Source organism: Monodelphis domestica, chromosome 4 (assembly GCF_027887165.1).
Source record: "Monodelphis domestica isolate mMonDom1 chromosome 4, mMonDom1.pri, whole genome shotgun sequence".
In the NCBI taxonomy this organism is placed as follows: domain Eukaryota; kingdom Metazoa; phylum Chordata; class Mammalia; order Didelphimorphia; family Didelphidae; genus Monodelphis; species Monodelphis domestica.
This window is the reverse complement of record NC_077230.1, coordinates 69,574,907-69,599,059: the sequence shown is the minus strand read 5'-3', so window position 1 is coordinate 69,599,059 and position 24,153 is coordinate 69,574,907. Positions and strand designations below refer to the sequence as shown.

General features: G+C 37.7%; 1 protein-coding gene across 2 annotated transcripts in view; it reads left to right on the top strand.

The window, feature by feature from the left end:
• Positions 1 to 24,153, top strand: part of MORC1 (MORC family CW-type zinc finger 1) — a 244,080-nt gene that overhangs the window by 126,614 nt on the left and 93,313 nt on the right. For both annotated transcript variants that reach the window (XM_056793454.1, XM_007493641.3), the window contains 3 exons: positions 1,515 to 1,643; positions 3,853 to 3,958; positions 8,160 to 8,301. In XM_056793454.1, the coding sequence (XP_056649432.1) occupies positions 1,515 to 1,643; positions 3,853 to 3,958; positions 8,160 to 8,301 (377 nt within the window). The remainder of the gene's footprint in view (positions 1 to 1,514; positions 1,644 to 3,852; positions 3,959 to 8,159; positions 8,302 to 24,153) is intronic.

The following is a 24,153-nucleotide window of genomic DNA, read 5'->3' as shown; positions in this document are numbered from 1 at the left end:
CTGGTCATAAGCCTTCTTTATTGGAGGAAAATTGGTATTGACATTAGTCAATCAACAGTATTTATTAGACCTTTATTATATCCTAGAGACTGATAGACCCTGGGGATACAAATAGCATAAATGTAACAATTCTCATTCTCAAAGAACTTACATTCTGATGGAGGAGACAGCAAGGACATACATAAACGGATACAGAAGCAGGAGAGAGACAACAAAGCTATTCCTGTGCCAATGATCACTTTTTCATATCTGACTTGATCTCTCATTTAGAAGTATGAAGCAGCAGGCTTGATAATTTCTACCTCTGGAGTCTAGTAACCTTGTGGTATAAAGAGGGCCATTGATAAGGGCAGTGAGGTGGCTCAAGGAATAAAAAGCCATGCCTGGAGTTAGGAGGTTCAAATGTGACCTCAGACATCTCTTAGCTATGGGATCTTGGGCAAGTTTCTTAACCCTGTTTGCCTAAACCCAGCCCTTCTGTCTTAGAGGTGTTTCTAAGATAGAAAGTTAAGAGTTTTGAAAAAAGGAGGACCATTAATGTTGGCATATGTTTGCTGTGGTGGTCTCACTGAACGAAAGGCAGTTTGGCCTGTTAGATATAGAGATCTGGCCTTGAAGCCAAGTCTTGCCCCTGAGACATTCTCAATGTGTTATCCTGAGCAAATCATCGAGCAATTCTCTTAAGATGATAAATTGCAAGAAAGATGCCATTTTGTACCTCTTGGGGGGAGTTTACACACCTGGGATTTCCCTGTATTGGTGAAATCATAGCTCCAGTCAGCTGAATAACTATGGATAGAACACTGAACTTGGGATCCTGGAAAAACCAGAGTTCATATCCAGCTCTAGCCTCACACTTAATAGTTGCGTGACCCTGGATAAATCATATAACCTTTGCCTCAGTTTCCTTAACTATAAAATGATAGTGATAACAGCACCTGTCTCACATAGGAATCAAAATGTAATATTTGTAAAGCACTCTGTACAATTCACTTGCAATCAGTGCTAGTGTTAGAGAATGGCACTAATACTCTGTTCATCCTAATTGGGCTATATCAAGCTTACAAGTGGTGATAGCCTACGCAAGTCATCTAATATAGATAGCAACCCATTTCTTCTTCTGTAAAATGGGAATGGGATTTATTATAGCATCTTCTCACAAAGTTATTGTGAGGATTAGATCAGTTAATTTGTGTAAAGCACTTGGTAACCTTAAAGTTGCTCTAGAAATCTCAGCTAATACATATGTGAATTCATGTTATTATTATCATGAGGCTAGCATGGAAAAGGAATGAGACTAAAAAGAAGAGGCAAGAAGGGACCAAGAGCTTCTGGAAATATTTAGGATAAAGAGAACATGAATATAAAAATTTATGAAGAATTTTAAAGATAGTGTTTAAATTAAATAAGGGGAGTTCCTTATGGAAACTTTCAGTAACAACAACTCTAAAAGTTTTATCACTTCAAAATGCTTTGCATTGCTCATCACTTTCTTCTTTGCCTTTTTTTTTAAGGTAATAAAAATCCCATCCTTTTTTGGAATGAATTTGGATACCAGAGTAGCAAGTGGTTGGAGAAGCCTTTAAATTCTGCTCGGTACAGAAGAAGACAAGCCAGGGAGATCCCGTTCATCATTCAGTGTGGCAAGTGTCGTCTGCATATGTCTGGGGAAAGGAGAAGAGATTTTCAGTCAGCTCTTAGTTATCCCTGATGATGGAGGGGGCCAGTAGTGGGGGATATTGATGATTTACCATCATCCAGAGATCTATCTGCTGCTCCCTCTTGAAGCTTACTAGGGTATGTCCAGCTGCTGTCTTAGGGCAGAGGGTCAGCTGGTCAGATGAGTAAAGTTCCGGAGAACACTCAGAGCAGTAGTGAGGTCAAATAAGAGGAAGGAAATAGCCTTGTATGAAAGATGCTTAAAAACCAATACATTCATGGTTCCAATACTGGGAGTGCCAGGTCCAAATTGATGCCAGAACTCCATTTTTTTGGAACCTAGCTCCATCAGCTTTTCATTCAGTCATTCTGCCCTTAGAGATTCCTTTTCCAAATGGAAAATATTTAATGAAATAATTAATAATACATTTTAAAATATTACATGCATACAAAACTTAATTGGAAATAATTTTTATTTTCACTTTGATTCTCTGTTCATTTTTAACTGAAAACATGATATAGCAATGTTTTTTAAATTTGTTGGCTGTCTTTATTCTGTGTACTCCCATCCCCTGAAAATGATTGGGAGAGATGAGAATTTGCAGCTGGGGGAAGAAACTATACTTAAGTTTATGCTATATAGAGAGAGCACATCCTGGACCTTTAAAACTTGTACAGTACATTAAAGTGACTGCTTAAATCAGTACATTTTGGGGCAAATTAGATCCAATCCTGAATCGCCCATTTCATTGTAGAGAGTAATCGTTTCAATGCAAATTTAGATACAAAATAGCAGTACTGTCCACATTAAGACTTGGTCTACATGTGCACAATTGGTTTTGGAGAAGAAATCGTTTAATTTTAGCTAAACAAATTCTTGCATTGAATTTTCTCGGTCTTCATGCAGATGATAGTTGAATTGTTATTTCCAATTTATTTTTGTGTGCATGATACTTGAACAGATTTTGAGCATGTTTATTGGTTAAGACAAAAGTCCTAAGTGTAATTTTTTTAAAAGATCCACACAATCACAGACATATTTAGCTCATAATACCAATAGGTATTACTTTACCTAAGTCATAGTCTGAGGAGAAAACTTACCCACCCTTGGTAGACAGCTGAAGAGATTTTCCAAAACTGGTAAAAGTGAACATATATGACTAATCATAATATGGGCAACTAACATATTGACCAACTTAACATTTCCAATAATATTACAATATAATATTTATAAGGATATAGTTGTATCTGAATTTTTCATGACTTTCCAATAATATTCAAAACTTTCATTTTATCTTAGATGTTAGTATTTACAAATGAATGAATTTAAATGATTTCTTGGCTATATGGCTTTTGAAACCTATCATCATCATATGATTTTACCATCATTATTATTGTCATGACCCTGAAATTTTTTAAAATTTGTCCTTATTTTGAGCCAACCACCAATGAATTAGTAGATAAGACCACAGTGGTGTTGTCTGAGGACAGAGAGGTAAAATGCTTGCTCAGGGTTATGAAGCAAGGAAGTGATAAGATGTCAGATTTAAACCCAGTCCTTCCTGAGTACAAGCCCATACCTGTATTACACTGTATTCATGCCTGAATGTATCAAGGTTCTTTGAAGAGATAAGATAGTGTTTTGTAGTTGGTAGAAGACTAATTTTAGATTTAGGAAGACCTAGCGCTATGTCCTGCTCTGGAACCTACTAGTTGTGTGATAGTAGGAAGCTGTTTAACCTCTTGGTTTACCCAAAGGTTTAAGACAGTAAGTTACAGAACAGTTGAAGAGCTGTATTTTTAACACCTAGTGTTTTTATACCAAGAGTTCTTTACATCGATGAAATCACAGGTCTAGAGGTGGAGAAAGATACAATTTGACCAGACAGTATAATTCAGTTAAATATAATTCTCTATTTTGCAGTTGCCAGGTGATTAATAACCATGCAAGATAAAGTTGGACTGAATTTTGACAAGCAGATTTCTATATAGGTCTCTCTTCTTTGCAAAATGTGGTCTACTACTTTTTAGAAATTCCTCCAGTCTAGCAGTAACACTGCAGTAGTATCATAAATAATTAAGTGATATTTGACCACTGTTTTATTTAGCTTTTAATAGATGATCCTCTGAGCTTCTCAGCATAGACAATGCTAATCCTTATAAAATGTGTTTCTGTGATTTCCCTTTTTTCAGATCTTTGCCTTAAGTGGAGAGTTTTGCCTTCCTCTGATGATTATAAGAAGAGAGAAAATCTTGGCAATTGGACTTGTGCTGATAATCCAAACCTCTTGGAAAACAGGTAAATCTTGATGGAATTTGTTTGCATGCATAGAATTATCTGCTGTTAAAATACTTCTGTCATGTTCAAAAAAATGATCATTCTAGTGGGCTTCTTTTTAATAGGGCTAACTTAATTGTTAACTACCATTTCCACTATTTTTTCTCCTCTTGCAGGAAGCACATTAGGAATATAGAATCATTCTCCAATTAATTTTAATTGTCTCCTCAACATTGTCTCCTTTACAAATTAAAAAATACTACTTATGATATGATATTAAATTTAACAGTGTTGACAGTTGTGATCAACCTTAAAGTCTAAAATAAATTTTCTCTTATATTTATAATTTTCTTATGAACTGACATAATATTGACCATATATTTTCCATTGATTTTGAGAAGAGAAGTACTTAATGGTGGCAAGAGTTGTAGTAACTCTCAACCATCAATCTAGTTACTCACAGGGATAATTTGTGTCTCATATCCTAGCACCCAGTATAAACAGGGTAGACAATATCTGATGATACTCGGAGTATGGAAAAATGGACTTTATAATCAGGGAAGAGGGAGAATTAGCCAGTGAATCCAATCATTAGAGCATGCTCTGTATAAACACAAAGGGCAAATCTGAGCATGCTCTAAAGATTGTCTTGTCATTGGTCATCTTCGTCCAATTGTACTTTAATTACCTCCTTCAGTCCTTTTCATCTCTCTTTGTTACTATGTGAATAGCAAAATTTGCACTATAAATATCAACTTTCCTAACATATAGTGTCTTATAAAGGTTTGTTAAAAAATTTAATCTTAACTGTGGATCCTGCTGCCTTCTGCTATTTGGACATAAGAAAACACCATCAAATGAGTCAGGAGCAATATTTGATAAGATATTTGTAAGAAAGAAATATAAGGGAATCAGACCTTGTGTTAGGTAGAGTAAAATAGAATATCAATTTATCAACTTTTTGTTATTTTTTAAAACCCTTACCCTACATCTCAGAATCAATAATGTGTATTGGTTCCAAGGCAGAAGAGCAGGAAAGGCTTAAGCAAATGATGGTTAAGTGACTAGTCCAGGGTCACACAGCTAAAAAATATCTAAGGCCAGATTTGAACCCAGGACCTCTTGTTTCTAGGCTGTATCTCAATCCACTGAGCCACCTAAAAAACTGATTATCACCTTTTTAGAGAACCTAAATCCATTCCACCACTTGTAAGTGAACCAGAAGCATCCTTTCAGTGATCATCTTTCCCTCTCCTCTACAACTCAGAGTCATGAGTTGCACTGGTGATCAGTGACTAGCAGTTGGTGGTATAGTTCATGCTTTGGAGAAGAGGGAGAGACTATGAGGAAATAATAGACTCAAGATGTAAATTTAAATGAATTTAAATTCTACAATTAAATGAAAAATAATATCTTTAAAATTTATAATTTTCAAACAAAGGCCATTTAAAAAATTTTGGTAGCTTTGATTTTTGTTAAAATGTTCTCTGTTCATATGCTTTAAATACTTCAAGAATCAAAGGATCTCAGAAAGGGCAGGGGCCTCAGAGGCCATTTAGTCTAACCTATAACTGACCAAGAACCCTTTCCATAGCATTACCAACAAGTGGTTGCCTTGTCTCTGCTTGAAGACTTTAAATTTGGAGAATCTCACTCTCTTTTAAAGCAGCCTATTTTTTGCTTTTGGAGTGCTCTATCATGAAGTTTCTCCTGTAGCAATTCTTTTTTCTTTTTTTTTTAAACCCTTACTTTCCATCTTGGAATCAATACTGTGTATTGGTTCCAGAGCAGAAGAGTGGTAAGGGCTAGGCAATGGGGGTTAAGTGACTTGCCCAGGGTCACACAACTAGGATGTGTCTGAGACCAGATTTAAACCCAGGACCTCCCGTCTCTAGGCCTGGCTCTCAATCCACTGAGCTACCCAGCTGCCCCCTCCTGTAGCAATTCTGTATTTCTGACTTTTAAAAAATGACAGGCACACAGTCCTTTTATCAAAATAAACATAAGCTTGTATATATGGAGCCCCAAGTTGTCTTCAAATCAACACTGTGGGAAATTATATAGTATTCCAATAATGCTTTGAATTTGTTTATTCTACACTTTTCTTGGATGATAACCAACACATTCTCTGTGGATGAAATTAGAGATATTTTTTTTTCACAGCAGGACCTGAATGTGAATGTAAGTAGTCACTCTTTCTTGTTCACACAATATTTTTGGATCCCTTCTTCGAAAAACGTGAAGAGTGGATCCTGTTTACCTTGATTTTTCTCTGTACCCTGCAAAGGGAAAAAATGCTATCTCCAGACTTTTTGTTATATTTTCTGGAATGAATTTATATCCATGTGCTCCAAGAGATTGCTTGATTGCTGTTGGAGACCACATCTAAGTAGTGCTTTAAAGCCAGGTCTCTTGTGATCCAAAATCACACATACTCTAACTCTACCTATATGTAGAGTTTAAGCATGGAGGAGGAGGAGCTCTAGGAAAGGATGCCCATGCTAGCATCTGTCCTGGTTTTTCACATCTCTATCCCTAGCCACATCCTGAATATGAGCTACTTGATGGGATATGACCTTGATGACAGTGATCAAGCTAAAAGCTAAAAAAATGCATAAAATCATCAGTCTCATCTACCCAGAAGAGAGCCCAGGAGTAAAGAAATTGGCTTCTAGACAGTCAATCTAGATGTTACAAGAACCATACATTGAATCTCAGGTACTTTATTCAGAAGATTATCTCATTCCCACCACCATCTCAGAGCCTATTTATTTTTATTTTAGATACAAACCTCAATTTTAACAACACTGTCTATTTGGCTTCCCAGCTCAAAAATTAGAAGGTGAAGAAACTGCTGCAATAGGCACAGTGACATTTTCAGGATGTGAAAGCCTGTGAAAACTTGTGAAAGGAAGGAGGAGACATAATACTATAAAAAGACACCAGAATTTGAAAATCCAAGTTGTATGGGGACATTTAAAGCTGGTAGTCCCTAAAGGCATCATAAATCCAGTTCAAATATATTTCTAAATAATAAAATATGAATGTGTGTGGTGAAGAACCCATAGGCAAAAAAGACCCTGTTCTTGCTATTGTTTATTATAGACCAATAGTAAAGTAAGATAGCTATATATATATCGCTATGGTACAAGTTAGGAGTTGAATAGACAGTAGGAAAGATACAGAGCATCATAAAGGTTCACATGGGAAAATTACTTCTGGCCAGGAAGGTCAGGGTGGATTTTTTAGTGGTGATAAAATTATGACTTGGAAAAATAATAGAATCTGGATTGGTTGAAGTGGGAACACTGGGACTTCCAGACATGGTCCACACAGCATGAGTGATGGTAGGAAGATAGAGAAGTGGCAGAGGTACAAGGAGGACCCGTTTCATTCTTTCTATCTCAAACATGATGCTTGACACAGAGAGGCTGTTTAATAGATTCTTATTGATGGGTTGAACCAGTTATTTTGGTTGGTTGATTGATTGAACTGTGCGTTGCTGGTTGGCCAACCTATAGGTATAGAGGCCATACTCTCTGACCCCAAAATGACTCATGATAGGACAAAGAATATTCCTTTTGAAAAGCCTCATTAAACGTTGAGTTTCTTAGATCAGCTAGGTGGCTCAGTAGATAGTCAGACCTAGAGATGGAAGGTCTTGGGTTCAAATTATGGCCTCAGATACTTTCTAGCTGTGTGACCCTGAACAAGTCACTTAACCCCAGTTGCCCAGCCTTTACCTCTCTTCTGTCTTGGAAACAATACCTAATATTGATTCTAAGAGAGAAAGTAAGGGTTTTATAAAAAGAAAATTGACAATTTCTTGAAGTCAAATCTGCCCTAGAAAACTAGGACATATGAGCTTCAAGAACTGGAAGCATGAGGGATGAGGGAGTATATTGGGGAAAAAAAGGACGAAAGACTGAATTTGTTCTGAATCATGAAGGGCCTTTAATGTTAGGCAGAAATATTTGAAATTTATTTCACAAAATATTAGAGAACCCGCCAGAGGTTCTGAGCAAGAGGTAGGTAACCTACTCAGATCTGGGGTTTGAGCAGTGGCATTCGGCATTAGTGGGCAAGACTCAGAAGGGTATTGTTTCCTTGTATCCAGTTTCTGGTGTTTAAAACAGAGATGCTCACTTCTAGCCACTGTAATAATTTTCAAATAGCCTGTTCCTTTGATTGACCTTATTTCTTGTGCTCATTGATTTTGAAGTTGTCATAGGCCAGAACAACTTCCTTCTTTACCTCTGGGCACCATGAAACAAGTATCATCATCCTCAGAAAATGAGAAAGAAAAACAACTCAGAGATTCAGTGCAAAGATATCAGAATAAATTGGCAGAACAGCAATCACAGGTGAGTGAGTAATTATCCATCATTTTCACAAGGTATAATGATGCCTCTGGCAGAGAGGGCAGTTTGTAGAGTTGTGGAATTTCAGGGGATCAAAGATGTCATGAAATACAATTCCCTCTATAACAACATTCATGATTCATGGTCATCTGGCCCTGTTTGAATACTTCCAGAAAGAGGGAACTCACTTCTTTATCGGGCACCCTTAGATCCAAGGGCCTCTAACAATATCAAGGTGTTTAGTTTGAAATGAGTTTCATTACTTGAAATGTCCTGTGAACTCTGGCAAAGTCGCAGTCTGGAGTTCCATACCAAGAGTTCTTATCAGCTGCCACAAAAGCACCTGCTTAATGCACATCCCCTTAGCCAGGGCAGCACCGAGGGTAGCCTGGCCTCGCTCTCAGCAGGTCACCTAGAGATTCTGCTTCCCAGGAGACAGGAATCTTCCTTTTACCCCTGTTATGCCCTCTTTTCTCCCCAGTTAAAACTGTTCTCAATGCAGACTCCTTCTTACATACCCCACTCTTAGATTTCTAGAGTCTTGATCATCACCCTAAAGTGTCTAGACTTTATTTCAGAGCCAGCTCTAACTGACGGAGGGATCATGATTCCCTTCACCTTGCCTACCTGCCTCCATCAGGGCAGAACATGAGATCTCATTCCTTGTTGCCTCCCTCGATTCTTCTCCTTGCTTGCCCTTGGTTGTCCACATCCCAAAAGCTAACAGGAAGGAGATAAGATAGGAACTGAGGGCAAGAACCTCCTGTCCAAGTGGGCAGCCCCTCGTGCACCTCCATGCACTGCCCAGGCACACAGGGACCGCCTCTCCTGAGCCTGCCTGTGTTTTGCCCTGTCTGTCAGATCCTGGGCTTAAATGGAGAAGAATGGAGCAGAGCTCAGTCTGTCACGGTTGGGAAAGGTGGAGTAGGTTAGGGCGCCAGGGCAATTGTCCATTCCAGCTTTATTTTGAAAGGTGGTCTGTATGCAAGTACTTCCTCACTTGGCCATGAAGGTTACTCACTCAGGTGGAGGCGAAAGGTGCAAATCTCCATGGGCTCCAAGTGGATGCTGTTAGAAGGTGAGCCCAGTGCAAAAAGTCATGTCAGTGAAGTGGACTGTAGGAAGCTCATGTCCAGCCCTTAGAAAAGGCTCCTCAGGGCCACCTTGCCTTGGCTTGTGATACAGTTCAAACCTAAGTTCTTGGCCTCCCGGCCTCAGTCAAAACCCTTTGACTGTAGAATGGGTGAAGTCTCAGATGAGGGCATGAATTAGTAGAATATAGACTTGGTCTGCCTAGCTTCTTTTTCTTTTTTGGGTAATTGCATTAATTTGTCCAATCCAACAAATGAGTACCTACTTACTAGGTATTAGGGATTCAGAAAAACCCCAAAGCATCATGTCAATAGATAAGTGTGCACACACACACACACAGACACACACACACATACATACACACATCTTAAGCCAACTTTTAATAGCTCAGTTGGTATGATGATGCAACTTGCATATGGCATAATTATGTTAGACTTATCGTAATTAAGTGAGGGTGCAGGAGTAGACCAGGAATCAAAAAGACCCCAAGTTCAAATATGGCCTTAGACACTAACACAATTCGGTGATCTAAAGCAAGTCTCTCCACCTCTTGCAGCCTCTATATCGTAATCTGTAAAATGGGGAAAATAATAGCACCTAACTTACAGGGCTGTTGTGAAAAATAAATGAGTCAACATTGATAGAGAACTTTGTAAATCTTGAAGATCTATGTAAATGCAAGCTGTCATTCTCTTTTTCCTTTTGGCTACCCTTAGAGAGGAGGAGGGATCAGAGATGAGAACAAGAAGGGAAAATAAGAGGATAAGTAAAATCTGCCTTTGAAAAAAAGAGTTGCCTATTTCTTGCCCAAGGAAATAAATCTGTTTCTCACTTTTTAAAATCGATGCTGTCCACTAGGTCAAGAGGGTATTTCTTCCCCGATTCAGAGATAAGGTCAGAGTCATCTAAGACCATTGTCTTCTTCCACAGCCTACTCTGCTCAACCAAAGCTACCCCCTAACATAGGTGCATAGGCCAGTTGTTCCTCCTAACAAAGGAACAAGGTTGGGGCCAGTCAGATTATTGACTCATGGGACAAGTGTGGATCATCTGTAATAAAACTGATAAAAAAGATCCTTCCAGTTCCAATAGTCTATGATTCTATAAAAATGAATCCTTGGCAATCAGAGGACAAAAATAGGTTGGATGTTCTTGGGTATTCCAGGTGCTTTGTAGCTTACCTTCTCAGACACTATATTTCCTCCTTGTTTTACCTCCCTATCCTTCCTCTTGCCCAGGTTATGAATGACTATGGCAACAAAATGCCAATCCTTCCAGTGGGCATGGCAGGCAGTAATAATTACTATCTGTTGTATATTAAAATATTGTGCCAGATGAGATAATGGAACAGAGAGAATGTCAGACATAGATTGCGTTGCCCCTTCCCCCTTTGTACTACTACACTTACTTTCTCCCTTAGGAGTTTACAGTCTCAGGAAGAGATAGGATGTATATGTATGTGTGTAAGAGTGTATTACAGAGTTAACAAGTATAGCATTGGGGAGGAGAGACAGACAGACAGACAGACAGACAGAGAGACAGACAGACAGAGAAAAAGACGGAGACAGAGAGACACAGAGAGAGACAGAGACAGACAGACAGACAGACAGAGAAAGAGACAGAGAGACAGAGAGAGACAGAGACAGGCAGACAGAGGGAGAGAGACAGAGACAGAGACACAGAGAGAGAGAATGAGAATTCAAGTATAGTTCTGGAATCTGTTTCTTCTCCAGCTAGGAGAACTTCCAATACTTGGTAGAGTAGCAGCTTAGCCTTTTATGGATTAAATGTATTTCTAGTCATGTATTCTGTCAGGCTATAATGATGAGCTAGCACCCTCTTTACAAATTGGGCTTTTATAACAAACCAGCTCCTGGGCTTTCCCCCTGATCAGATGAATAATCTATATGCTGCTCATCTCTGGTGCCTCATTTCCCACCAAGTTATATTTCAGAGATTTTTCTGTATTCTGAAGGACATGTGCCATCTGCTGGCCACTCTGTAAATACTTTTAAAAATGTATATTGCATGACTTTCTCATGCTGCTACCTGCTGGTTTTAATGTCATCTGTGGAGTTAGTGATCTTTTTATAGGATGAGGGTTTTTGCTTATATTTATATATCTGACTTAATCTCCTCCAGAATTGTCTATATAACTCTTAAAGTATTATGTGTATAATATTATGGGTGAATATACATATATGCATATAGACATACTTGTATATGTGTATATGTATGTATATATTGTCTTATTCAATGGATTGTGATATTGACATATGTAAGCTATGTAACTTGATTATGTAGCTACCAGGTGGATAGAGATGAGACTGCCATCAGGAGACCTAAGTTCAAATCTGGCATTAGACACTTAGTAGCAGTGAGACCCTGGACAAGTCAATTAACCTCTTTGCCTCAGTTTCATCATTTGTAAAATGAAGATGATAATAATAGCACCAATTTCTCAGGGTTGTTGGGAGGATCAAATGAGATAATTATAAGTCACTTAGCATAGTATATGGAACATAGTTAAGTGCCACATAGATGTTAGTTATTATTGTTATTCAGTAATATATCACACCCTGTCTACATATACACAGTCAATTATGAATTTCCCTAATTCGTTTTTATATTATTTTCATATTCCTACAGTTAAGCTAATATTGGAGATGAAGCACTACTTCTTTTTTATTATAATGATCGTGTGCTATTTATTTACTTCATTCATATGTATTTATTGCATATATATATAATACAATTCAACAAGTATTTTAAATTTTTGATGAATTTTTGTTTTTATATCATCTTTTTTTCTGTAAAGACTCTCTTTTCCCTACCCCATGAGCATCCCTTGTAACAAAAAATAAAAAGACACAAAAAACAAGTTCAGCAAAATTAACCAACACATTGGCTAAGTCAGCTAGTCAGAGCAGTATGCACATCAGAGAGTCCCATCTCTATAAAGAAGGGAGGGAGTTGCATTTTCTTATCTTTTGTTTGGGGCCAAACTTTCAGCATCATAATTATCATTTGGTTTGCCATTCTTTCCATTTATGTTGTTTTTATTATTTTGCTATTTTTTCAATTTACATTGTCGATGGTGTGTGTGTGTGTATGTGTGTGTGTGTGTGTGTGTGTGTGTGTGTGTGTGTGTGTGTGTGTGTGCATGCGCATGCAGGTGCATCTTATAAGGGGAAATTTTGGGTTGTGCCTTAATCTAAATGTAATTGGTTGCCAGGGAATATCCCAAATAAAATACCCCGTCAGTTTGGAAATTTTATGGTGGTTTAATTAATATAGAGGGAAGGAGTTAAAGGAGAAGAGAGAGGGAAAGGGTATAGGATTTCTCCCACCTGGCCTGTGCCAGGGGGAGTTCAAAGACCTCAACCACGAGGTCTTTTCAGAAGATTAGAGGCTTTCCTAAGAGGATAGTGTTTTAGAACGTAAAGGAGAAAAGAGTCAGCCTAAACTCTGAGAGAGCTCAGAGAAGATGCCTCCCCTGAACTAGGTTACTAAGCTTCCCCCAGTAGTGTATCAAGGACTCTCACTGCCAAACCTGGACAATAGCTGCTGCCACACCAAGACGCCAAGACTTTCAGCATGCTGCCACCAGAGCCACCTCTCCACGAAAAAAAGCCTGGGAGAGGAAGTGATACCAAATATATAGACCGTTTTTACATCACTTTCTTGTGTCTCAAATGTACCAATGGTAGCTTAAGCTTGACTTAGGACAGCCCAGGGGTTTGTCAGTTGTTTCTAATTTGTCATTTGCTAGCACATGTCTGTCATAGGCCATCCTTATCAATACTTAATCCTTAAATAGGGGTGTAGACATTCCTGTTTTGTTAGACTAAGCAGGGTGGAGTAAATCTAAAATTCACAATCTCTTTCTAATAATTTCCCTTATGTTTTAGGCCAGGCTTGATTCAGACCAGTCTAGCAGTTCAGTTTACAAATTGATAAAAAAAATGAGATATTTATAGATCATATAACATTTAACAAAAGGAGTTTACTTATTAATAGCATGGGAAGGATATTTAGCTAGGATGAATGTATTGACTGATATGGCACTGGGACATTCATTAATCCTGAGGATTTCCTATATTTTTTGTAAAATAGGCATTTATGCTGAACTGAGCAAGAAATATATGCTTATTATTTAAGCCTCAGATCCATGAAATAGTTTAGCCTTGAGGACAATTTCATAACCTTTTTAGGAAAAAAAACTAGCCTCACCTACAATTAGAATTAATTAAGCCATAGGGCTGATGAAGACCATTTGTAGTAACTGGGATCTTAGCAACTAAGGACAGGGTAAAGAATAGTGGGTAAGGTTTCTTTAAGGCAAGACAGACTCTTGAACAGGGTGCCTGTTGGAATTCTGGGTAGCCTGAATCAGTTGGTGATTTTTCCAACTGCCAATGGACTCCCAGAAGTTTTTTTTAACTAGGAGGAGGATTGTTACAAGGGAATCACTTTAAAAGACTGATATATATATTAATTTAAGGTTGCCAAGGAATCAGCTATGTAATTCCTAAATGAAAAACTCAAGTCAGCCGTCAGCCTTTTTTGGAGTTTAATTACAATAGGAGTAAGAAAGGAATTAGAGATATATATATATAGAGAGAAGGGAATAGGGCTTAAATACCCCTTCTGTTTAGGCTGGGCCAAAAGGCCCAAGCCCTTAGATAGCTGGGGCAAAGAAAAAAGATCAGTCCCTATTACTCACGTGTCCAAAATGGAGAAACAGTCTCAGAGGCCCCCACCTTCTGCTTCCTTCAGAGCAAGCTTCCTCAGAGCCCAGGAACCACACCGACCAAAAAATCCACCCCCTCCAGTCTCCAGACCCTCCTATCTTTAAGGACACCATCCAAGTTGCCTCCCCTCAGTCCTCACATCTACCAATCACTCTTCATCAATTTCCCTGTCAATGGAGGCTCTCGCTTAACCCAGGACCGCCCAGAGGTTTCTGGCTTTTGCACATGTCTGTTGAAGGTCATATTTTTCAAATGATTAAATCTTTACTCCTTTGTTACAGCCCTTTCTAAATCCTGTTAACTTGAGTATGGTAGAGATTGGAATAATTAAATTTTGATCTAGGCTGCAGCCCTTACTCAATCCTATTAGGACTGAATAGGGTGGAGATTTATTCCAAGTATCTCCATTGTATCAATTCTAAAATCAATCAAGACTCAAAGAAATTCCTGTTCTATGCTCAAGCATAGGTCAAAGTCCTTTCCATTGTTCAGCAAAGGGTTTCTGTCCTAAAGTAATCTTAAGAAGGGAAGAGAAGGAACCTCCCATGCCAATGGGGTTCCCATTCCAATAGACTATCAGTAAGAAATTTTCCAAGTATGAAATATCCCAATGGTGAAATTTCCAACATTTATAAGTCTAAGGACTTTTGAGGTTTACAAGATGATGTTTATATTCCCTGGAACACTGAAAAAACCCAGTGGTAGGTGAAGGAGAACAGGTTAGACTTTCTGGAATTAGTTTGTGGGGGAGAAATGACAGAAAAGAGAGAGAGAGACTGTTTTCCCTTTGTGTGGCTGCTGAGAGGGCCAGGACATTTTGAGGCCTGCTTAGACTGAAAAGCCTAACTAGGCCCAGAAAGGCTGGCAATGGGCAGAGAGAGTGAATAGCTGAACTGATTTAAAGCTGAAAGAGATCTAAGGAGACTGTAAACTTACTTATATAACTGAGAGCATTATTAATTAGTATACCTTATTTAGTATAGACCCTGGGCATTTAATGATAGTTTTAAGGAGGCTTGAATTCCTCACACAGAAAGCAAGTCTTTGCAGACTAGTGGTGTGGGGAAAAGCTTAGACTCCTTTAAGACTAAGGAATCAGTCCTAACCCTCAACCTTCATTATCTTTCCTTACCTTTCCTCAACCCTTTTCCAATATTTATTAAATAGAGGGATTTTTTTACATCTATCTCCAGAAGTTATCCTTGCGTAGTCCGTAACAGTTACATGAAGCTTCAGTAGCCACAGACTATTAGGCACCTACCCAATCGATTACAAGCAGTAAAAAATACTGTATCTAATTTCTCCCCTATAACATTCCTAAATTAACATTCTTGGCCATTCTTATTTGTAATATTCTTGGCAAGCTAAAGAGAGACAGAGCCTAAAGAATTGATACTATTATCCATAACAGATACAGTCAGGACTTTTAAAAAGGCATTTTTTTCTCTTCACTGTCATCCTAAAGAATGTTAAAGAGCCAGCTAGCCACAGTTTCAGTGAACAATGTGGTTTTACAACATCATGTATCTAGGAGCTATACCCAAATTCTTTTACTTGACTATTCCTTCTTATTTTAAGGGAATAGCATTCCCTAACTATGTGATGGGACTGCTAACCATTACGTTATTGGATTTTTTGAGCTATATACCATTAGTAGTGAGCATAATACTGTTACTGTTACTGAGGAAGATGGTATTCCTCTACATCTTCAACCAATTTAAAGAATTGAAACTATAGCAAATAAAACTTAATGAATTAACCTTAAAAGTGAATTACCTGGAATCTATAATACAGAAATATGGAACAGAGAAAAATGATACTGATAAACAAGAGGGCACAAGTAAATTAGAGGAAGAAATGGCAGAACTAGAGAAGAGCATGGGCACTTTTTTCCCTTTGAGAGAGATTCTAATGATGCCCCCTGACCATGAATTAATGTTAAGTGACATAGTTTTAAAAAGGAAACCCCATCTTTTGAGGAAGAACCAAGAGCAGTTATAAAGAAATTCCAAAAAAACAATCAAACAATTTAAACCTGACTACAGTGATTTTGACTTTCTTTTAGATGAATTGCTTACAAAACAGGAAAAACAGAAAATCATTGCTGAGACCAATGAAAATGATAGCATCTCTGATTGACCTTTAAGCCAAATTGGAATATTAATTCAGATTAGGGATATCAACAATTGGTCAGGGCAAGATGGGCAGTAAGCCAAACAATGAAAGACTGTTCCCAAAGACCAGGTACATGGACAAAATTCGAGACAGTGAAGCAGGAAGTTGGGGAAACGCCCTCTACTTTCTTAGATAGATTGATAGACCTGGGAGAACATTGGGTTGAATTGGACATATGCAAAGAAAGGGACATAAATCAATTAAGGAGGGAATTTGTTAGAAATGCCTGCCCTATAGTATGTAATTGTTTTAGAAGTCAGTGTCCAGACTGGAATAATAGAACTGGATGAGTTGAGGAGAGTAGCTTCTTACGTGTGCCAAGCTGATAAAGACAAACAAGAAGAAGGGACAGATCTTTTAAGAGGGGAAATTAAAGATCTTAAACTATAATTAAGTAAGTCAGATCAACAAGAAAAAACAATGGTAGTAGTAAGGGAATATAGACCACTAAGACAGGCCTATTATCCACAAAGAGGGTTTAACAACTAAGCCCTGAGATGTTACATGTGTGGGAGACCAGGCCACTTAATAAGTGATTGTCAGTCATGGGGACAAATATTTAGGCAAAATGGTAAGATATAATCATAATTACAGACAACATGGAGGAAATAATTTCAGGGAAAACCAAGGCAGTAATTACAATGGGTTTCAGAGGTAATTGTTTTAGAGCATATGGTTTTGACAATGATTATTAGATATGGGCATCAAGACAGGAGACCTAGCTATCCCAAAGCATATGATAGATACCATCAAAGCACTGCCCAGGCTCCAGATATGGAGACAATGCAAACATATATAAATAATGGTGCAAGACCAAAATACTCCCAAATAGCTAGTGGCAGTACCCAAAAATATGATTCTCAGAAGGGAACACAGGGTGGCAATGCTTCATTATAAAGGTTTCCTAAAGGGAGTGTAATTGAATTTGTTGTAAATGAATATATAGGAACTGAACCTTTGGAAAATGAAGAAAATGAAATAAGTAATTTAGAGAGTAAAGGACAGGGAGAAGCATATAGCTTTCCTGATCCTGAAGAGTTAACACCAGTGATTCCAGTATACTCCCCAAGAAATAGTACTGAACCTTGTGTTACCCTAAAAGTGGGGGAGTAATCTTTACAATTGTATGCTTGATCCTAGAGTGGCTAAGAATATGCTAAAGAAATCACTAGATGGCAAATGTGATACTGTGGGGTCAGTGCAAGTTGTGGGAATATCAGGTACACCCTTTGAGGTCATAAAGCTACCCCTATGTAAGATATCCCTAAGACCCTGGGTGTGGAACATTCATTCCCATTAATGCCCAACTCTCCAATGAATCTTGTGGGGAGGGACCTGTTATCTAAATTAAGGGCAACAATTGTGTGTACCCCAACTGGTGATACATCTCTGGAGTTACCAGAAGACTCATTAGATCTATTCCCAGTGCTATTTTTAGATAGCTTAGATCCAGAGAAGGAAGAGAACCTTATTTATGAATTTCCTGCAGATATTCCTAAGGCTTTATGGGCAAATAGTTCAACAGATGTGGGGTTGTTAAAATCAGCAATACCTGTTAAAACTGTTACTAAGGAAGGTCCACCCCCATCTATCCCACAGTACCCATTAAGTAGAGAGGCCATTGAGGAAATAACACCAATAAATGAATCCCTCATACAACAGAAGATTATAGTGCCATGTAGATCAGAGTACAATACCCCAATATTGCCAATTAAGAAGCCCAAGTTGGAGGCCAATGGCAAAGTTGTATATCATTTTGTGCAAGATCTCAGAGCAGTTAATAACCATGTTGTTAAAAAACATGCTATTGTCCCAAGTCCTGCAATAATAATCTCATCAATTCCCAGCCATGCAAAATATTTTGCCGTGGTATATTTGTGCTCTGCTTTCTTTTTCATTTCCCATTCATGAAGACTCACAAAAGATTTTTGCTTTTACATGAAACGGCACACAATACACATGGTATCGTTTGCCACAAGATTATGTAGAAAGCCCAACAATCTTTTCACAAATATTAACACAATATCTTGAAAATATTCATTTTAAGGAAAGTAGAGTAATTCATTTTCTGAATGACTTGCTTCTAGGTTCACCAAATGCTAAAGCATTTCAGAAATATAGCAAACATCTTTTGATTGAGTTGTATAAAAGGGGACATAAAATATCAAAGTCTAAAGTACAATGATGTCTTGCCAGAGAGGAGTATCTTGGATTTGCGTTATCAGAAGGGTCCAGATATATTTCACAGAAAAGAATAGCAGATATACAAAAACTTAGTGCTCTAAAGACCAAGAAACAACTCAAGAGTATTGGGTACCACAGGATATTGCAGCAGTGGATTCCAGGATATGGGGAGATCACAAAGCCATTAACTGAGCTAACTAGAGATATTGTTAAAGAGCCATTAAAATTAACACCAGAACATTTGCAGGCCATAACTAGATTAAAAGAAGCTATTTTATCTGCACTTGCTCTTGGAATTCCTGACTACAAAAAACCTTTTGTCCTGCATGTACATGGACAGAGAGGTATAGCATCTGGTATCCTCACTCAAAGTTTAGGACCACCCCAACACCTTATAACTTATTATTCAACCCAACTAGATCCCATTGTGACAGAGCACCTCCATGTCTCCAGTGTGTTGTAGCAACAGCCTTGTTAGTGACAAAAAGCAGCTGACCTTATATTAGGATGTCCTTTTACTGTCATGTGTTCACATGAAATTGAAGTGCTAATGTTGAGACACAGAACTCAAGCCTCTTTAGACCAGTGTCTACAAAATATGAGATCACTTTATTGAGGAATGATAATATTATACTTAAAAGATGTAACAGTTTAAATCCTGCAACTTTGTTACTTCATTAACCTACACAATGAGAGCCTTTACATGACTGTGAGACAGTAGTTCAGCTAGCAGAAAGAGCTCAAGAACATCTCTCTGATACTCCCCTAATCAATCCTGATTTGATTTTGTTTACTGATGGCTCATCCTATATGAGGGAAGGCACAAGATACACCATTGCAATAGTAGTGACTGAATTTCAATCTATGGTTTGCTTCTAGAAATTTGAGTGCCCAAGCAGCAGAATTAATTGCATTGAAACAACCTTGTGTTATTTCAAAAGATCAGACTGTGACAATGTACACTGATTCAAAATATACATTTGGCATATGCCATGCAATTGGTTATTTATGGCTTCAGTGTGGATTCTTAACATCTGCTGGAAGAACTATTGACAAAGCAGAAATAATTCATGAACTATTACAAGCTTTGAAGTATCCTAAACAACTTGCTGTAGTTCACTGCAAAGCTTATACTCACAGTAATGATTTTGTCGCACAAGGAAATCCTAGAGCAGATGTCACAGCTAAATTTGCTGCAAAACAAGGTCCTGAACTCCTATTAAACCTCTCTGTAATCAGTGAAACAGATTTAGAAAAAGCATACATGGAGAAAGAAGTACAGGGTTTGCCTCAGTAGGAAAGCCTGTTCTCCCCAGAACATTTTATAATCAAATCTGCCAAGCCATACATGCAAAAGGTCACTTTGGTGCACAAGCAATAATAAATATGGTAGAGAAAATGTGGTTTGCACCTGGTATTACCAGCATTGCTTCAAAGGTCTGTTCATCTTGTTCAATTGGCAACAGTAAAACCAGTACATATTTAAACAAAAAGCTTTTGAGGGATGGCCTCTAGCGTATACACTCTTTGAAAACTTACATTACTTACAATAGATTACATTAACGTGCCTAAAGCAGGAAATTACAAATAGTGCTTGTGGATCAGCTAACAAGATGGCCAGAGATTTTTCCATCCAACAAAAACCCATCAAGCTTTGTAGCAAAGGTCCTACTAAGGGAGATCATACCTAGATTTGGTATACATGGGAAGATAGATTCAGATAGACATGCACATTTTACAGACTCGGCATTAAAACAAATTTATGAAAATTTAGGAATAACACCAAAATCCCATGTCCCTTACCAGGGTAGGTTGAATGAATGAATAGGGAAATTAAATTAGTGATTGGAAAGCTGTGCACAGAAACTCATCTAAAATGGCCTAAAATTAGTTTTATTCTATTTAAGAACTAGGCCTAGAGGTGACTTACACATTTCAATGTATGAAATGCTTTATGGACACACCAGGCAAAAACCTTTTTAGGAAAAAACTAACTTCACCTACTTAGAATAGATAGTTGTACCTACCATTCCATGCATGCTTCTCTGAATTCTTCATATTCATTTTTTTCATATAGTGGAATAATATTCCATTCTACTCATTTACCACAGTTTGTTTTGCCATTCACCAAAAGATAGGTATCTACTTTTTAACAAGCATTATTAAGGACCAACAAGGTATTCATCTACATTTATTCTTCTTCTAAGGCAAAACTTCTAAGGCAAAAATGAAATCATCTGTGCCTAAAAAGGAGTCTATGTCCTATTAGAGTATATTCTATAGATAACTAAACATAATATAGGCAAATTTGAAAAAAGGTAATTTCAGAAATTCAAAGGGCCACTAACAACTGGGATGCCCTGCGGTTTATGTATCTTATAATTGTAGATCTGTTTGCAACAATGTCTAATAAAATCGATATCTATAATTTAGTTCAATTTGAAACACTTTAAGTCGTCAATAGTATTTATTAAGTATCTCCTCTATGTCATGTATTTTACTAAAATGCTGAGGTTGCAAAGTAAGGCCAAAAGAGACCCATTCCTCAAGAAATTTACAGTTTAATAGGATAAATAACAAACAAGAAAATATATACAGAAATAGTGAATCAGAGAGAAGACACTAGAATTCAGAGGATAGGCTTCCTGTAGAAGGCAGGTTTTAAACTGGGACTTGGAGAAAGCCAGGGAAGAAAGGCAGAGCCAAGTTGAAAAAAAAATTCCAGGCATGCAGGATAGACTATGAAAATATAGTGTTTGGAGATGGAGCATGTCTTGTATGAGAAACAGCAGGGAAGCAAGCAAATGAACAGGAGTTAGGTTTAAGGGAACTGGAAATGTTATATAAGACTTTAAAAGCCAAATAGACGATTTTATATTTGATCCTGGAGGCAATAGAGACTCTGTAATTTATTGAATAAAAGAGTCATGTGGTCAGACGAGCTTTAGAAGATTATTTTAGCATCTGAGTCAAGACTGGACAGAGTTAGAGAGTCCCAACCAGAGAACAGTTGTGAAAGTCCAGGTGTGACATGACAGGGACCTGAATTAAGGTGGTGTCATCATCAGAAAAGAGAAGGAAGAATATTCTAGAGATGTTGCAAAGGTCAATTTGAAATGCCTTGACACTAGATTGGATATGGGAGCTAGAAGGGTTAAGGGGGAATGAGTAGTTATAGATAAAACCTAGGTTGTAACCCTGGAGAACTGAGAACATAGCAGTGCCCTTGATGATATCAAGAAAATTAAGAAGGAAGAGTTTTATGGAAAAGATGCCAGGTTCAGTTTTGGACATATTGAATGAATGATGACTGTGGGGCAACTATTTTGAGATTCCCAATAGGTTTTTGCAGATATAAGAGTAGAGATTTGGAGAGAAGTTAAGACTGGACAAATATGAGAATCATCTGCACAAAGACAGTAATTGGAGCTCGGGGGGAGTGGATGAGATCACCAAATGAAATAGTATACAGGAAGAAGAGAAGAGGGTCCAGGCAGAACTTGGGGAGATACTCACAGAAAGAGGCACAACATGGATGAAGAACTAGCAAAGAATACTAGGGAGAGGTCATATAGGTAAGATGAGAACCAGGAGACAGACATGGAATGAAAACCTAGAGAGAAGAGAGTATCAAGGGAGGAGGGTGGTCAGTCATGTCACAGGCTGCAGAGGTCAGAAATGATGAAGATTGAGAAAAGGCTAATAGATGTGGCAGTTAAAAGATCCCTGAGAACTTTGGAAAGAGTAGTTCTAGTCAGATAATGAGTTTCAGAAGCCAAACTGTAGAATTAAGAGCAACAGGAAAGGAAATGGGAAAAAAAATTGATTGTAGAAGACCTTCTTATGGAGTTTAGCCATGAAAGGGAGGAGCTATCTCTGGGCAAGGTAGGATCAAATAATACTTAATATGTGCAAGGCATTGTGATCAGTGTAACCATACACAGGTAAATAAGGATATGGTTCTTGACCTCAATACCATTTGTAAATGAGTACTTAATACATGTTTGTAAGATTTTTTTCTTTTTATTAGTAAAGGTCAATTCTATGTGGACAAGTTATTAGAATACAAAATATTTTCTTATTTGATCAAAATGAAATATGGAACTTGGATAGAAGTTTAATGATTGTGTGTGAATCACATTTCTCTTTTTTTTCTTGATAATGAGCAAAAAGGTCCTAGAAAGACTCTAGAATTTGAAAAGGAACTGAAATATTAACTTAAGATTTTTCTCTAACACTAATATAGACATACAAAATGAAACAGTATAACCTGACAATTCCCAAGTACATTGTTTGGCTATAAGGAGTAGAGTTAAAAACAGGCTTGCTGAAATTTTAGTAGTATTTCCCAAATTGGAATGGCATATCTGAGGCCAGCTTAGTGAGGAGGAAAGTGCACACATTTTCTCATTTAGGATTTAATCTTTTTAATGTGGAGCCATTGAGTATAATTCTGAGACTTTAGATCCATAAGACGACAAAGATGATATATTTCTGTATTGAACACTTCCCAGCTTTCTTATGTATGCTGCCATGATCTAGAATTTATGATACTTAAAGGGCTATGTCTAACAAGAGGCTATTATACGCAGTGTAGTTGAAATATCTTGCTTTATTACTCCTGCTACAGAGATCCCTGTTTCTCTATAATGATGCATGGCTTCTCTGGAAAGGATTATGCATAATAGTTTCATAGTTGTAGGTCTTATGCTCATAGCAAGTCAGAGGAATAATAGTAGAGGAGGAAGTATTTATATAAACAGATTATAAACTCTTTGGACAAGAATCATGATAACATTGGAAAGATCTGAAATAGAAGTGGGGAATCTGTAAGGAAACTGAGTGAAACTACTGCTGATTGAAATAGAGAGGTAAACAGAGTCAGAGGACTTGGGTTCAAAGTGGGTCTCTGATACTTATATTTGATTGAATCAGGGCAAGTGGCTTAAACTTCCTAAGCCTCAGTTTTCTTCATTTTTAAAATAAGGAGGATCAGACTATATAGCTTCTGAATTCCCTTCCAGCTTTATATCTGTGATCCTTGCCAACCCAAAATCTATGATCTGAGAAGGGTGTCATGCCTTTTCCTTTTTTTTAAAAAACTTTACCTTCTGTCTTAGTATCAGTTCTAAGACAGAAGAGGAACAAGGGCTAGGCAATCTGATTAAGTGACTTGTCCAGGATCACACAGTAATATCTATATATTTTTTACTTCTTCTACAATCTATACCCTTCACAATACACAGCAGAGTACTGAGCATATTATTTTAAAAATACTACTTGACTCAGTTGTCCTAGTTATTTTTCTCACCCATCTCTGTTGGGAAAATCTGAGTTTTTTGTCCAATACAGTCTCCTCCCAAGGAGGTAGCTCCTTTGTGTCTTTATCTGTCAGAATATTAAAGCTGAAAGGAGCCTCACCATCCAGATGAAGAAATTGAGGTCCAAAGGTGATGTGACTGGATCCAATTCCCATAGCTAGTTGGTAGCAGGATCAGGATCAGTACCTAAGTCTCCTGACCCAGCTCCTCCTCTTCCTCCCCAGGTGCACTCTTATCTCCTGTTTGTTTTTTTTTTAATCTAATAAAGGAAGGGGGCATTAGGCCAGGTCATATGTGAAAATGTTTGCCAATCACTCTAAAAACATTAA